Here is a 16,099-nt window from a genome sequence, read left to right as displayed (position 1 = left end):
TATAAAAAGCGGTTTTTAAGCTCAATATGCCCCAAATGAGAAGGTGTCAATGAGTGCTTAGGGACTCTTAAATTCAGAGATTATTCAATTGCTCTATTCTACAAATACACTTATGAAACTGTCATAGCGAAAAATGCTGGGAAATAAACGCTACACAGCATTCTCACACAAAATCAAAGACAGGCTTTGCCCACCTCTCAAAGGCATGCCTCACACACCTAAGTTCAGAGAGCATCTGAAGAGGTTCCTTTGTGAATGAATGGCCAGTGGGTTTTAGAAAAGAAATCAAATGGGGGTGGCAGCCATAATACCTTGCCTAGTATCTCTGTTACAGACATGGGGTTGGGGGCACCCCATCTGAAAGGCAGAGGACCAAGGGAACTGGTCACACGCTGGAAGCAGGCAGGGCCCACTACTTTCCCTTCATCACAGCACACAGGTCCTGAGTCTGGCCTAATTCTTATCTTCCATTTGTTCTGTTGGCCTCCTGACCCCAAAGTCTAGCCTATCCCTGGATCCTCTCCTTTTGTCGATGAGCAACTTGATAGCCAATGTTTAACAAAAGTGTGTGAGCACCAAACCCCACCATTTGTCCATTGTCAACTGTCCATCTGTAAAAAGACACACACACACACACACACACACACACACACACACACACACACACCATTGATTTCAGAGAGGAAGGGAGAGGGAGAGAGACAGAAACATCAATGATGGCAGAGAATCATGGATCGACTGCCTTCTGTGTGCCCCACACTGGGGATTGAGCCCACATCCCGGGCATGTGCCCTGACCGGGAATCGAACCGTGACCTCCTCGTTCATAGGTCAACACTCAATCACTGAGCCACTCCAGACGGGCACCTGTCCACCTTCACTGGATTTTTGCCATGCACAGTTATACAAGAAGCCTGCTCCATGCAACCATTTTCAATAGCAAATACACTGGAGGATCTAATGTCTTCCAGGGGAGGGAACTGGCAAGAGGAGGCAGATTGTAGAAACACTGTTGTCTAAACAGGATTAAAAGCATCGATTCTCACATCATGCCTGGGCTTTTAGTCAAACCTGATGTTCCTCTTCTCCTGGTAGAACACACAAACCCAAAGAAGTTGAATTACTTGTTCTGGACCCGGATCAAAGAGGCAATGGCGGAGGGCGGAACAGATACACACCCAGAATTGTTCTGTGTCTGACAGCTTTTTAGAAAGTAAAGCCAGGGAGATGCTGGATTTGGTTGTCTTTTCAAACAGCCCCATTTAACCACCTGACCAATCTCACCCCACTGAGCCAAGCATCGTGCTAACTGGGACTACAGCATGGGGAGGACTTGAGGCTTTCCTTTTAGGGGTTTATCATCAAGCCAGGGAGCCTCCCTGGTGTGTGAAGAATCACACTGTAATAAAGTTTGCAGTTCATGGAGATGTGTTCATTGCACTACAGGGACATGGGGAAGAATGAATAATTCTGCCTAGAGTGTGGGGTCCAATGGAGGCTTCAAAGAGGAAGTGACACTTCAGCAGGCTCCTGGGGCTCAGCTGAAGGAGGAGGAGGTGAAAGCCAATGCCAGGCAATAACTTCTGCAAAAATATAAGCCTGGATCATGTGCTAGTCCTTGGGAGACAGCATTGAGCTTGACCTCACCCAAACCACATGGGGCGGGAGTAGGGGAGCCACACTAAAAGTATGAGGCCTATGAGTCAGCATGGTCCAAGGGGGCTGGGAACTGGGGTGCCTATTGGTAGGAGATGAGTGGATGAGAGTGGGAGCTGGAGATGAGGTCACAGAGCATCCATAAGTGGCACCTGGCCATTAGGTGCAAAAGTAGGCAAACTATAGCTTCCGGGCTAAACCCAGGCCTTCACCTGCTTTTTTAAATAAAGTTTTATTGGAATACAACCACACCACTTTGTTGTATATTTCCTGTGTCTGCTTTTGTGCTACATCAGGGTTGAGTGACTGAGAGAGATCATAGGGCCCACAAAGCCAAACATATTTTCTATGAGGCCCTTTTGAAAAACACTTGCTGATCCCTGGCTTAAAGGTGCATTAGCATTTCTGTAACTGACTCAAATGCCTCTGTTGGACTTACACACTCCTATTGCATTGTCTTTAAGCGGCATTGTCCTAAACCTTCCCCTTCCCCATCATGGGCAATGAGCTGTTTATCTGCATCATAAGCTTGTCCAGTCATCTCGTTCACAATTCCAAATTCTGTCCTTCATCTATTGTTTCTTTTTTATTTCTTGTCTTTATTTTAGGGCTGAGCCTCAGACTTGCCTGTGCTGACATCGGTATAAGCCTCCCACCCCGCCAGCAGAAGCTCATCACTCACAGTTGAGTCATTCTGCTTCCTTTGCCTCCTTCCCAAGTTCTTCATAAATTTTTGTACCACTTTTAGAATGCTGCTGAAAATCGATTTTTTTTTCGCTTGCTGTTACCACTTTCAAATTCCATGCTCTGACAAATAGTTGTTCCTCTGGAAAAAAGGCTCCGCTAGCCTTATAAACCCCTTGGAAAATATAAGGTATACCAATCAGCATTCACAGAAGAATTCAAAAATATTCATCCTATTCTTGGCCACACGAAAGGATTTCTTTTACTAATAAAATCCCCCTATAAATTTAAAACCAAATTTGATCTATAAAAGTTAAATTTACACATAATTCTCCAGAGGCTACATCTCTAAGATAGAGCAAGGAGTGTGATTACTGTTCTATAAACCCCTTGAATAGAGTGGCGTTGCAAAGAAAACTCAGAATTTTAAAAGTGGATTTTTATAGCATGCAGTGTATATTACTACCTTGGTCCAAATCCCCTTACTGTGTTACCTCGAGTAAGTTAATTAACCTCTCTGTGCCTCTGCCTCCTCATCTGCCAAGAAAAGGAGGAAGAAGGAAGAGAAGGATTTTAACTGCTTATCTCATATGTTGTTGTGAGGATCAAATGAGATAAAGTATTTAAAGAGGTTAAGCCAGTGCCTGGCACACAGGAAACGTGTTAGCTATTACTATAATGTTAGCTATTACTATAATATGATTCTTAGGTTTCTTTCTTTCAGCATCTTCCCTTCCCTTCCCTTCCCTTCCCTTCCCTTCCCTTCCCTTCCCTTCCCTTCCCTTCCCTTCCTTTCCCTTCCCTTTTTCTCTCCCACTGCCACCAGGATAAAGAATAAGGATATACTGGGAACAGCCTGGTTTGCCTCCTGTCTCTCTGACTTCCCACTGAGGAACACTTCCTCCCGCACTCCTGGCCCATGTGGTTTGGGTGAGCTCAAACTCATTCCTGTCTCCCAGGGACTGGCACATGATCCAGGCCTAATCAACCACAATAGTCTGCCCTCCCCGCCAAGCAATGTCCTCCTGGAGGGGCACGTGACCTAAGTTAGGCAATCACAACTGGTCTCTGGGCACAGGTGGAGTCTCTCTCTAGCTGCTGGGTAGACTATAGGCCTGGAGCTGTTGGTAGCTGCAATCTTTATTGGCCCTGGGGAAAATCTTCCCGGAAATGAAACCAACATAGCAAAAACCAGCTGTGACAGATGAAGAGGAACCATGCCCTGAAAGGAACAAGAGCCCTTGGATCCAGCTGTGTTACTCTGAACTGTTCAGTTACATGTGCGGATTTATTTTTGAATTTTTTTAGCTTATGCCAGCTTGAGCTGGGTTTTCTGTACTTGCATCCAAAGAGTTCTGACACATATTAACAAAGTGACCTGACCTGTGGCTAGAATTGAATGCAAATCTTTTTTTAAAATATATTTTATTGATTTTTTTTATAGAGAGGAAGGGAGAAGGATAGAGAGAAACATCGATCAGCTGCCTCCTGCACACCCCCTACTGGGGATGTGCCTGCAACCCAGGTACATGCCCTTGACCGGAATTGAACCTGGGACCCTTCAGTCGGCAGGCTGATGCTCTATCCACTGAACCAAACCGGTTAGGGCCAATGCAAATCTTGCTAATCTTGGTATTGCAAAGAAAGCTTGGCAAGGAGAGGTGGCAGGCGTGAACAGCAATCTTGGTCTGTCTTTAGCCAGTTGGGGATTGCCGTTTCATCTTTCTGGGTCCTAGTGTACTTGTATGTCAAATGAGAGAGGTGAGTGAAAATCAATCTCTGAGATCCCTTTTCAGTTCTAACATTCCATGAGTCTCTATTATTCTTGGGTTCCTTTCAGTTATGTAGATTGTGGTATAAATGGTTACCGATTCTCATATTTTCCTGCTTCCTTCAGTTTCAACTTAAAAAAATATTCTATTAGAGCCTCCGTACCTATATTCCAAGTGTTTGTTTCTTTCCCTTCAATTTCCTTCTACAGAAAACATATTTATGTTTGTGTACTTGGGCATAATGACCCCATTTTCTTCCCATTTTTATATTTTTAAATCTAATTAAGGTGATACGTTCCTTGAGGGTTGAAACTAGAGTTTTCCTGTGGGTGTAAACATTATTTTTTTTTTTAATTGCTAACCAAGTTGCCAGCTTTTACAGAGCAGCAGGATATGGGTTTTAAGTAATGTAAGCAGGAAATGGGTCTCCAGCCCACACAAAATAAATGCAAAAGTACTGATTTTCCTTGAGTCCACATCTGGCTTACTCATTTATAATTTCAGCCTGCACTGAAATTCTCCCACAGACCTACAGTGCGACATCCGTGTCTACAGAATGTCAGACCAAAAACGGAGCATTAGGTGATCATCCTGTGAGCCCCACTCGCACCTATAAATAATCTGGCTATTTCAGATAATAACATACTCTCTCTTCAGTGATAGGATGTGGGAGCTAAGTGAATATTAGTTTCATATCTTCACATTCACTGATTTTAAGTAATGCAATAGCTCTAAAGTTTGGAGGAAGCCAAAGGACCTGCCTGAATGTGGTCAACTAACTCATCATCTAGAGTTAGAACTGTCCAGAGGAAGAAGACTCTCCCAAACCGGATGATACATGCAGGAAGCCTTCCTGTCTGATGACCTAGTCCATTCTTGTTCATCAGGACCCTAAGTATAAACAAGTCTCCAACCTCAATTGCCTTAATGGCTACTTCTTGGCAAATAGAACAAAATGATCTGGAGGCAGAGGTTTCAGGGTTGGTTGGTTTAGCAATTCAGTGATGCCATTCAGGGCGTGACTTCAGTCTATCTTTCTACTCTTCCATCCACAGTGCCTGCTTTGTCCCACAGTGGACTTCCCTAGCGGGTGGAGGGCAGCTACTTCTTTCCTTATTCATGTGCATTGGAAGGGATGGCCCTTCTTCTGCCCCAATAGTCTAAGCATGAGTCTTTTTTTTTGTAATTTTATTTTGATAAAATTTCAAATTTGCTGAAAAGTTGCAAGAAAAGTACAAAGAATTCCTGTATATCCTTCTTCCAGATTCGCAATTCTAAATATTTTGTCACATTTTCTCTCTTGCTACATACACACGCGCGCGCACACACACACACACTCCTTGAACCATGGAGAGTTAGCTGCAGACACTGAGAACAAGAACATTCTCTTATATAACCATAGTCCAATGATAAAAGTCAGGAAACTTAAAATTGATACAATGCTATATTCTAATTTATAGTCCATATTCAAATTTCACTAATTGGCATAAAAATGTGTTTTAGAGCTATTTTACCTCTGATCCCTGATCCAATCTGGGTTATGCATTGTATTTAGCTGTCATATCTCTTTTAGTTTGGGACAGCTCATCAGTCTTACATGATCTTGGCACTTTTTAAGGGGTCTGGCTATTTTTTGTAATTGAGCTATTTGTTGTCTTATTATTGAGTTTTTATATGTGCTACTTTCAAGTCCTTTACCAGATATTGGTAAAGATTTTCTCCTAGTCTGTGGCTTATCTTTTCATGAATTTCACAGTGGACTCTGGAGAGTGGACATTTTTAATTTTGATGAAATCTAATTTATCATTTATTTCTTGTATGGGTCATGAGCATGAATCTTGAATTCATTCTCATTGGATGGGACTAGGTTACATGTTCCACCATGAACCAGTGACTGGCTGGGTGGGACACAGAAAGTGTTAATAGGCTTGAGTCAACCGAGTTAGTCCCAACCCTGAAGTTTTCCCTGAAGTGTAGAAATGCAAGATGTAGGAAAGTGAATTAAATAAACCCTAAGTACAGTTAGGATGCTGGGCCGGATACAAAGAAACATCTCCAAGTAGTGGCTCCCAGCAGAGAGCCTGTCAGAGTCATGCTGCCTGGTTATGGGACTTTCCCTCCCCAGTCAGCCTCCTCCTCCATGGCTTCATTTCCATGTTCCAAATCCAAGAGCCTGTAATGTAAGTCTTCAAACCCCACTGTGGGATTGTGGCTAAGATGCCTGGCTTTTTCTCTCACGCTCTTAGGGGCAGTGGTCATGTCTCAGGCATCTCCAGAGTCCCCTCACGGCACCTAGCCCGGGGCCCCATTCACAGTTCTGCCTTCGCCATATCCCCAAGTGATGGGATGAATAAAACAACAGCCATCCCATTAAGTGCTTCACCAGCACACACCCCAACATCTTTCTTAGGCCTGCCTCAACCAAGCCATTTGCCTGTCAATTTCTTATTCCCTACATTTGAAAGCACCAAAGAGAGAATGAAGATATTTTGTATTCTGCTTATATCAAAGCACACATCTATTACAAGCCCCTGTTATCTGATGCTTATGGACCACTAATTTTTAATCTACTAAAATGTTCTCTTTCTTTGCATTAATAAAGTATATAATTGTTTGGAAGAGGGGGTGGCTTGGGAGGAAAAAAAATCAAATATTTTCTAAATCAAGTTTGCGAAAAATGCCAACGTGCCAAATGTCTCCCTTTCTTCCACAACAAAAGTTTTACGCTTTCTTCCCTCTAAAAAATTAGGGCAAATTATCACTACTGTCAATATGCATGCCTCTTGCCTCACTTTATTCTCACCAATACAAGCAAAACTGTATTCCATTGTCAAGATGGGACAATGAAGTCTCCGAGTGGCTATGTGGTACGTCCAAGATACTTGTGGCTTTGAAACACATATGAGTAACTGCTCTGGAATACAAATCTGCCATCCACGACACCCAACTCCTATCTTTTCACCAACTGCCACTCAAGTTTTATCTGAAAAATCCCCACAGTTATTCTATTTTCCTGCCATCTCTGTTTACACCTGCCCTTGGCAATATATCATTAGTGTCACATCTGAATTCCACATGCTGACGTCCCCCACGACTGGGTTTTGGAAGTGGGGCAGCTCATATTTATAGATAAGGCAAACAGGGGAAAAATTTGAGACTCCACTTACATTCTTTGGACATTCCCACTTCAAAGCACTTCTGGAGTCGACAGTACTGGCATCGATTCCTGGTGACTTTATTAATAACACAGTTCTTATCTCGGTGACAAGTGTAAATCATGTTCTTCTGAATACTTCTGCGGAAAAACCCCTGCAAGCAAGCAAGCGAGACAAAACTAAGTAAAACTACAGAGCTTCGCGAGAAATCAAAGCCAACCTTACCGATGCATTGATGGCTCGTTCTGAGTAATGAAGTGATGGCAGCAGAAACATTAACTTAGTTAAGCCTTAAAGTCCTTGTGAAATAGTAATAATCTGTTCTCTCTCTTTTTTTTTTTTTTTTTGCAAACCAGAGAGCCCCTTTTAATCAAAACTAGAGCTGACTGTTATTATCTTGCTAAAGGAAATTAATACCAAGCTGATTCACTTGGAAAACATAACGCAGAGTTGGGTTCTCTCCAAATAGGCTAACTTCATAAGCGGTTCCCTCGTCGGCCAATGATTTCAGATGAGTCCACTATCAAGAAACCCAATGTCAGAGCCACCACATTTACCAAAGAAATTATTTGATTAGTGACAGAATTAGGTCTTTTCAAAGAACGGTTCTCTGAGTTCTTTTACACATTTAACTCTTCTTAGAATATTTAAAATATGATTTAATTTACAAAATGTTTAGGGGGAAAAAAACATATCCAGAAAAAGAAAAAACAGGTAAAGGACTGCCCATTTAATGGCCTATTTGAGCTGTCCTTCCCAATAGAACAGCTACTAATCACATGTGACTAATGACAACAAAATTAGTGAAAATGAAATAAAATTAGAATTTCCATTCCTCATTTTCACTGGCTACATTTCAAAGGCTCAGTAGCCACATATGGCCAGTGGCTACCACCCTGCACAGCACATAGACACAGTATTTTCTTAACTGCAGAAAGTCCTGTAGGGTAGCGCTTACCATAGCACTGACTGACTCGCTTACCTAAGAGTCATCTAATGCTCTTGAGAAACGTAACTTTGTTTGACTTACTATTTACTATTGATCGGACCCAGACTGTGTAAAGATTGTAGAAGACTGGGAAATTACAAACACTATTTGTCTAGGATAGGTACAAAGGATTTCTGCTTGGTTGAAATATAACCCCTCAAATTACTCTTTTATTGCCTTGTAGGACATTAATGAGTTTTATATCTAACTTTGCTATCTTAATCGAGCATTATTTTTTTCCTTTTATCCCATTCACCCATAAATCTATCCATCCATCTATCCATCCATCCGTCTGTCCGTCCATCCACCCATTTGTCTTACCTATCCACCTACCCAGATATTTTTCTCATAGCCTCCTTTAAACCAGCTAAGTCACTCTCTTGGTTCCCTCATTATTGAGTTATATAAGTCTTCAATGTGTGCTTACTAAATATTTGGCTTAATTACTGTTTTTTAACTCTTGGAAAATTATATTTTGACAACAGAAGCGATTTATCCTGATTTTTGTGAAACGCTGATGGAATAAAGCAGGCTGTTGGCTCCATGAGCACAGGGGCCTGGCCTTCTGTGTCCTCCCCGTTTTATCACACAGCTTTGCCAACAACAGATAATCTAGTGATGCTTGTTAAACACACAGATGAATGAACAGGGAGTGCAGGGTACACCTGCTGCCTTCTCTCTCTTCTATTGCCCAACAAAACCCTCTGTGTCGCTATGAGCATTAAAAGCCAGGAGTTTTACACTCTCAATTGTGATGTGACTTTTACCTACATCAGAAACAATTCTCTTGAATGTAAGAAACATGCCGTCTAAATATGTTGAACAGCAAATAAGACCCACCATCTGAGTTCAACTTTGCCTGTAGTACATTAACACTCCAGGAGCCGGAACTAAAAACATTCAAAGTTAAAGCACATTAGCGAAGAACGCACATGTAACACATTGTTTAGGGTATTTACATGGGCACCCTAGGATTTTAATGTCTAAATAAACATATTTTTACTGGCAAGCTTCAACTGTAAATGGCTGGAAATCTTATTTAAAGTTGCTGCTCCTGTCATCCCAGACACATACATTTTCCAAGAAAACACAGGTTATTTTTATACTCCTGGAGCTACAAATATGCTCAGAATCTAAAATACAGGTTGCAAAGACTTTGAAACCCTCACAGAATCTGTGCAGAGTGGTCATCTCCAAGCATACCTTTTCCTGCAAAAAATATCTACAGGACACTTTTGGCTGCCAGATGCACACACTCACTTTACAAGTAAACTTCACTGCCCTCCTGCCAAAACCCACTGACACAAGAGAAGACCCAGCCTTTTCCGTATGTGTGAAGCAAGTGAGCTGTGGCCAAAGCTGACCGCCATTTATTAAAAACTGAATGTTCTGCTAAGCCAGTGTGGCTCAGTGGTTGAGCATCGACCTATGAACCAGAAGGTCATGGGTTCAATTCCTGGTCAGGACACACGTCCAGCTTGTGGGCTCGATCCCCAGTATGGGGCATGGAGGAGGCAGCAGATCACGATTCTCTCTCATCATTGATGTTTCTATCTCTTTCTCCCTCTATGACATCAATAAAAATATATTTTTTAAAAAACACACAAAAAAAGCTAAATGTTCAGTTCAGGACATTCTTAGGGAGTGACCATAGAGGAGAGAGAAACAACCTCATGAGGCTCAGATGAAAGGATGACAGACGAAGACAGAATGAAAGAACTTTATATGTCACTAGTTACCCAGTCAGTGTGGTCCAGGAACAATGACGGCAGAAACTAAATAGGACTTCTTAGTTTTCCAAATCAGATTTTTGGCTGGATTTCAGGAGAAGGTCTAAGTTTCAGTAAATCATTTCCACCAAGTTAGAATACTTGCTGATGAAACTATATGCTGTGAGGTATTTTTATACACAGTTCGGGTAAACAGAAATGCCCTCGGAGGCCAAAAAGTGGTTTCCAGCATATAAATTCTCCTTCTCCCTCGTAGATACTATGAACTGTTACACAAAACTGGCTTCTTCTCCGACCTCTGCTTTGAAGACCTAATGTGCATATGTGTGCGCACACATGCGTGTGCATGGCGGTGGGGGTGGGGGCATACCCCATGCCACCTAAGTTTAATTGAATATTTTTTCAGGTTGACTCTATATATTTAACATTATATAAAATAGAAACGTTTAAACTCTAGCTTAATTGGAAAACCAGTCCCCAACTGTCAATATTAGAAGGCACTCATAAATAAAAAGGAAGTCTAGCCAAACAATAATCAGATGTTATTTCACTCTCACTGGACACTGGATCTGCTAAGGGCTTGGAGCCCTGGCTGCCTCACTCCTTGCTGAAAAGGGAGCTGAGCAAGCTTTAGAGGCAGATCAGCACTGACCTGACACTTCCTCTTGGAAGAATTCAGAGAAAATGAACAAGTGTCTCATTAGGTAATTCCACGTGATTTAAGGCCACGAATCCCTCCCACTTAAAACTGGGAGCCTCCTACTTTGGGGAACAAAACTGTTACCCCAAACTTGTCCTATGTAAAAATGGGCTTTAGAAGTCCTGCGTGCAAGTGTGATAGTTTTTGAAGCCAGTAGTTGAGTAGGGACACATCTGGAGGAGAAAGGACTGAAAAGCTAAGCATATGAGGAGGAAGGATTTGATGCCTATTCGAGGAGCAGCCCAAGGGGACAGAGGAGGAGGAGGCAGAAGAGGAAGTGCCCTGGAGGGGAAGTCAAGGTGGTGGGTTGCAGCCTCTTCGCTACCACTGCACAGCTTTGGGCAGTCACAGAACCTAAGGGGCTAAGCTCTCGTCTCCTAAGTGAGGGGCTGGGTGGCTTATTTCTAAGATCCTTTCCAGCTATAAATTTCTGGGATTCTAATGTGTCATCACACCAGAGAGTGATGAGTTGGGATGGCTTGAGTTGAGAATGAGGTAGTTTCTGTGGACAAAGAAAATGGCCGAGGAGGAGGTGGTGTTGGAAGACTAAGGAAGAAGAGGCCCTCCACCTGTGTGGGCAAAATGGCAATTTCTTGGGACTAACCTTGGTCTGAAGGGACACCCATCTGAGGGCTTTCCTATGACTTTCACCTTTCTCTGGGAACTGTGTCTTCACAACACCCCCGTGAGGGACCCCAGGCAGATACACCTGGCTGGACTGAAGCTGGAACACTTCAACCACTGGCCCATAAGCTCATGGCTGTAAGTTTTCAGGTCTGGTTTTCTGACACCAAGTCTAGGGTTGCTGACACCATAATTTCACTCTTTCACTTTCCTGGAACATCTTTTTCTGAGTAAATCCAGAAAACTTCTAGCAGGTCTTCAAGATGTATGTCACTTCTGTTGGTTAATCACAACTCTTGTTAGTTAATCATGTCTTTCTACAGCGCATAAACAATCCTAAATCAGAAGGAAAGATAGTCTCTTTTAAAATTAAATATTCTCTGATACCCCCAAATCTAAAATTCACAATTTTCTTGATGAAGTCGCCTCAAATCCCAAATCTATGGAGACCACAGAGAACCTAAAGGGGCTTATGTCACTTCCTTTTATTCTGATATATTAAGTCGGGCCACTGTCCCTCTGTTAATACTATCAAATAATTGCTCTAATGCTTGTAATTTTTTCCCCCATTCATGGAGCCTGTTTCACTTTCTAGTTTTCAGGTATTATTATTTTTAAAATATATTTTATTGATTTTTTACAGAGAGGAAGGGAGAGGGATAGTTAGAAACATTGATCAGAGAGAAACATCGATCAGATGCCTCCTGCACACCCCTTACTGGGGACGTGTCCGCAACCAAGGTACATGCCCTTAACTGGAATCGAACCTGGGACCTTTCAGTCCGCAGGCCGACACTCTATCCACTGAGCCAAACTGGTTAGGGCAAGTTTTCAGGTATTATTACACATCACATTCTCCATCCTCTCCCACAGAGGGTAATTTTTATCAGTTTAGATACTGGCCTGGTGATTAAGAATTAGGCTTTAGTTTGGGCATATGTGTAGTTAAACTCCGACTCTGTCACTTACTACCTGTGTGATGTTGAGTGAGTTACACTAAAGCCTCATTTTTTCTCATCTGTAAAAGGAAGATAATAAAAATGCCTACCTCATGGGATTACAGAATGTACCCAATTAGGGAACACAGGAGGTGTTAGCATAATGCCCACACTTAGCAAGTGCCCATGAATGGCATCTAGGGTTCTTGATAAAACCTCTTCTTCCAAAGCTTTCTTCTGAATAATTTTCAATAGACTTTATGTTTTTAAAATAAAGATTCCCAAATAGGATGGAACACCTTTCTGACTCTGAACAATATAGAATCTTCTGAGTAGACAGCTTTATGATTCCAAAAGCCATCTCGATCTCTATTTACTCATTCATGTACTGATTCATTCTTTCAATGCCAACTACCTGGAGTGGAGGCGGTGGACTCTCTGAGGCCTATTAAGATGTACAATTGACTCTTTGAACTGCATGAGTCCACTTATACACAGGTTTTTTTTTTTTATTAAATCATGTACAGTACTATATATATATTTTATCTCCTTTACAATATTCTTAATTTTTTCTTTTCTCTAGCTTATTGTAAGAATACAGTATATATAATACAGATAACATGAAAACATTTGTGTGAATGGATTGTTTATGTTAACAGTAGCCTATTAGAAGTAAAGTTTTGGAGGAGTCAAAAGTTATACCCAACAGTTTATAATAGATAAGGCAAAGAAGCATTGAACAGACTGTCAAACTTCAGCGGGAAGGCAGGGGAGGGCGGCGGGGGGTGGGGGTGGGGGATAAGAGATCAACCGAAGGGCTTGTATGCATGCATATAAGCATAACCAATAGACACAAGACACTGTGGGGGGAGGGGGGAGGGCAAGTGCCGGTGGGTAGGGGAAGCTGGGAGGAGGTCAATGGGGGGGGGGGGGAAAGGGAGACATATGTACTACCATTTGTAATACCGTAAACAACATAATAAAAAAATAAAAACAAAAATAAAAAATAAAGTTATACCCCAATTTTCCACAGCATGGGTGGATTGGTACCCCAACCCCCACTTGTTCAAGGGTCAACTGTATAAAGCATAGTTTTGCCCCCTCTCAACCTACCAGGAGTGATAAGTCAAGTGAACACACTGTAGCCGATGCCACCAAGCAATGTGAGAAGAACTTTAGTAGAAATAGAAAGTGAAAAAGTGCCTAGGATAGTGCCTGATGCATAGTAGTCACACACACAAAATATTTACTGCGTGAAGGCCATAGGAATCCAAAGGACTTAGTGGGGAATTGGCACTTGATCCCAGCTCTAAAGAAGGGGTAGGATTTGACTGGCAGGCTTTTACCTTTATGGATGAGCAGCAGAGGTCAGGGGTGAGAACGCACAGGAAAGGCCAGGGGTCCAGTTTGGCAGAGATGTGAATGATGGGGATGGAGAGACAGAGAGACAGAGAGGAAGGGATGAAGGGAGGGAGGGAGGGGGAGAGAGAGACAGACACAGAGTATAAGACACAGTTAAAAGGCTGGATTGATATTCGGACTGGGTAAGATCATGAAGACCACACAAGACATTTACTGGGGAGGCGTTTACACTTCCATGCAGGAGAAAGCCAGGGTCAGAATTGTATTCCACCAGGCTGTGAATCCCCGATTTCATCATGCTATTATTTTACACATAAGAAAGTAGATAGCGAGCTCTGGGTATCAATACAAACACCTGAAACCCTGAGCCCGTCCTCAGTTCTGGGCGTCACTGTAGCCCAAGAATCCTTGATTTCTGAAGTCACATCGCAACCTGCTGACTCACACTGAATGATCAAGCTACCTGTGAGCATTCCCACTGTGGCGTTTTGAATGGAAGTTGCCTTTTAGTGTCAGAAGCATTGACATCAGGTTTTACGTGTGCGGGATGCGTCACGATCGTCTGAAAAAGTAAAAACCATTTTCTTTTTTTTCTTTTACAAAAAGGCAACTTGGCACTATCTTAGTCATAAGAAAGCATTGGATCAGGAGAAATTCACCCAAAACAAATAGTGTGGGAAGCACATCTGTTTGCCTTGGGCTTTTGCAGAGTTAATTTCTATTCCATGCGAAGTTCAAAAGGGTAATTTCTTCTTCCAGAGCGAAAGAAGAGAAAGAAAGCAGGGAAATCATTGCTTTGTCTTGGTCATTCCAAGAAAAAGATATCAATCCCATCTCCATCAAAAAGTAACCAGGTGGCCACCCCAAGTAGCCCTCACCCCAGCCACGGGGCTGGAGTGCAGTGAGGTGCCACCCCAGCCTGCACCGGGCTGCGATTCCCATTTCCAACCAGAAGCAAAGATGCTGCCAGGAGGAGGTGAGTATGGAATAATCCCATCACGGCTACTTTGGGAAACACGGTTTTCAGACCAGGAAACACGTTGCCTTAAACAAACAAAAAACACCCTCCAGAGCGAGTGGAAGTCTATGCGTGACAATGTCTGAAAAGTTATTAATAGCAAGATTTGGGAGGGAGAAAGAGAAAAGTAAAGACCTTTTCACCCCATTGAAAGACAATGGGTGAGAGAGAGGGAGAAAGTAGAAAAACAGCCTACTATTCCGATGACAAACCTAGAGCTTCCTCCTAAGCCGGGAGGGTTGGCATGAATGTACCGCAAAGGATGCTGAGCAAGTCCAGTTAGGGAGGGGGCCACGCTCTGAGCTACAAAAAGGAAAACATGGTCAGATTCATACTCCAAAGAAGAAAGTTGAGTTCTCCCATGGGATAGAGGTTTAGAGTTCTTTCTTTTTTTTTTTTTTTTTAAACAAAAAATAAACATCAAAACCCCCACCAGGACAAGGTCCCACTGTTAAGAATTTAATAAAGATGAATGAGTGACAATAGTAAAGATTGAGTGCTCTGCTCTTTAACAGCTGTGGCTTCTATAAGGCCCATTATTCTACAGCGCCTCTTGCCTGCTAACCTGGAAAATGTCTTTTCCGTCCTTTCACTTTGAGCCTGACCATGTGTTTTATGCCCAGCTATGTCCTTTCAACTTCCTGGGACCAGAAGTTTCCTTAGCATGCTTACTCTTGCCTAGGTTAGCAAAGCAAGTCTTTATTTTGGGAGATGCCTAGACAGATGGCTCTAAAGAAGGCAATGACGACGGATGTAGCAAAAACATCTCTCTGTGGGAACGAATCTTTCCGGAAGCGTGTGATCACGGTATTTTCCTGGACTTTGGCAGGTGAACCCCTGAGAGCTCAACCTCTGCTAGACCCACAGGCCAATGCTCTCAGTCCTTTTAATCCCCAATTAATTAAAACTCCCTGGGAATAGCAATGAAAAGGCAGCCTGTGGGCTTAACTGAGAACCTGAACTCACAACATGAGAGATCAAGGTCTAAACTTCCAGAGGTTAGATGTCCCAGGAAGGGCAGTGAGCCAACGAACTGGGTAATAATGTTTTTTACTCTAGAGCGGCGGTTCTCATCCTGTGGGTTGCGACCCCTTTGGCGGTCGAACGACGCTTTCACAGGGGTCGCCTAAGACCATCCTGCATATCAGATATTTACATTACGATTCATAACAGCAGCAACATTACAGTTATGAAGTAGCAACGAAAATAATTTTATGGTTGGGTCACAACATGAGGAATTGTATTTAAAGGGCCAGAAGGTTGAGAACCACTGCTCCAGAGGAACACGATCCAGGGAAGAAATGCAACTAGGTAATATAAACTGAAAACTAACCGTAAAACCAATTCATCAGTTCGATAAAATATCTTTGAATTTAGGTTAAAAATGTCTTTTTTTTAATATTTCCAAAACATGACATAGTTTAAAATAATAATGTATTAAAGTGACCAGTCATCATATAGTTCTGATTATCG

General features: G+C 42.4%; 1 protein-coding gene across 5 annotated transcripts in view; it reads right to left on the bottom strand.

Annotated features, from left to right (window-relative positions):
* The window catches only part of RARB (retinoic acid receptor beta), a 638,244-nt gene that overhangs the window by 73,936 nt on the left and 548,209 nt on the right, over positions 1-16,099 (bottom strand). For all 5 annotated transcript variants that reach the window (XM_081105810.1, XM_081105811.1, XM_081105812.1 and 2 more), the window contains one exon: positions 7,279-7,420. In XM_081105810.1, coding sequence (XP_080961936.1) covers positions 7,279-7,420 — 142 coding nt within the window. The remainder of the gene's footprint in view (positions 1-7,278; positions 7,421-16,099) is intronic.

The sequence above is a fragment of the Myotis nattereri genome (genome assembly GCF_964212035.1).
Source record: "Myotis nattereri genome assembly, chromosome: 14".
NCBI classification, from domain to species: domain Eukaryota; kingdom Metazoa; phylum Chordata; class Mammalia; order Chiroptera; family Vespertilionidae; genus Myotis; species Myotis nattereri.
This window is presented reverse-complemented; position numbering and strand designations above follow the sequence as displayed.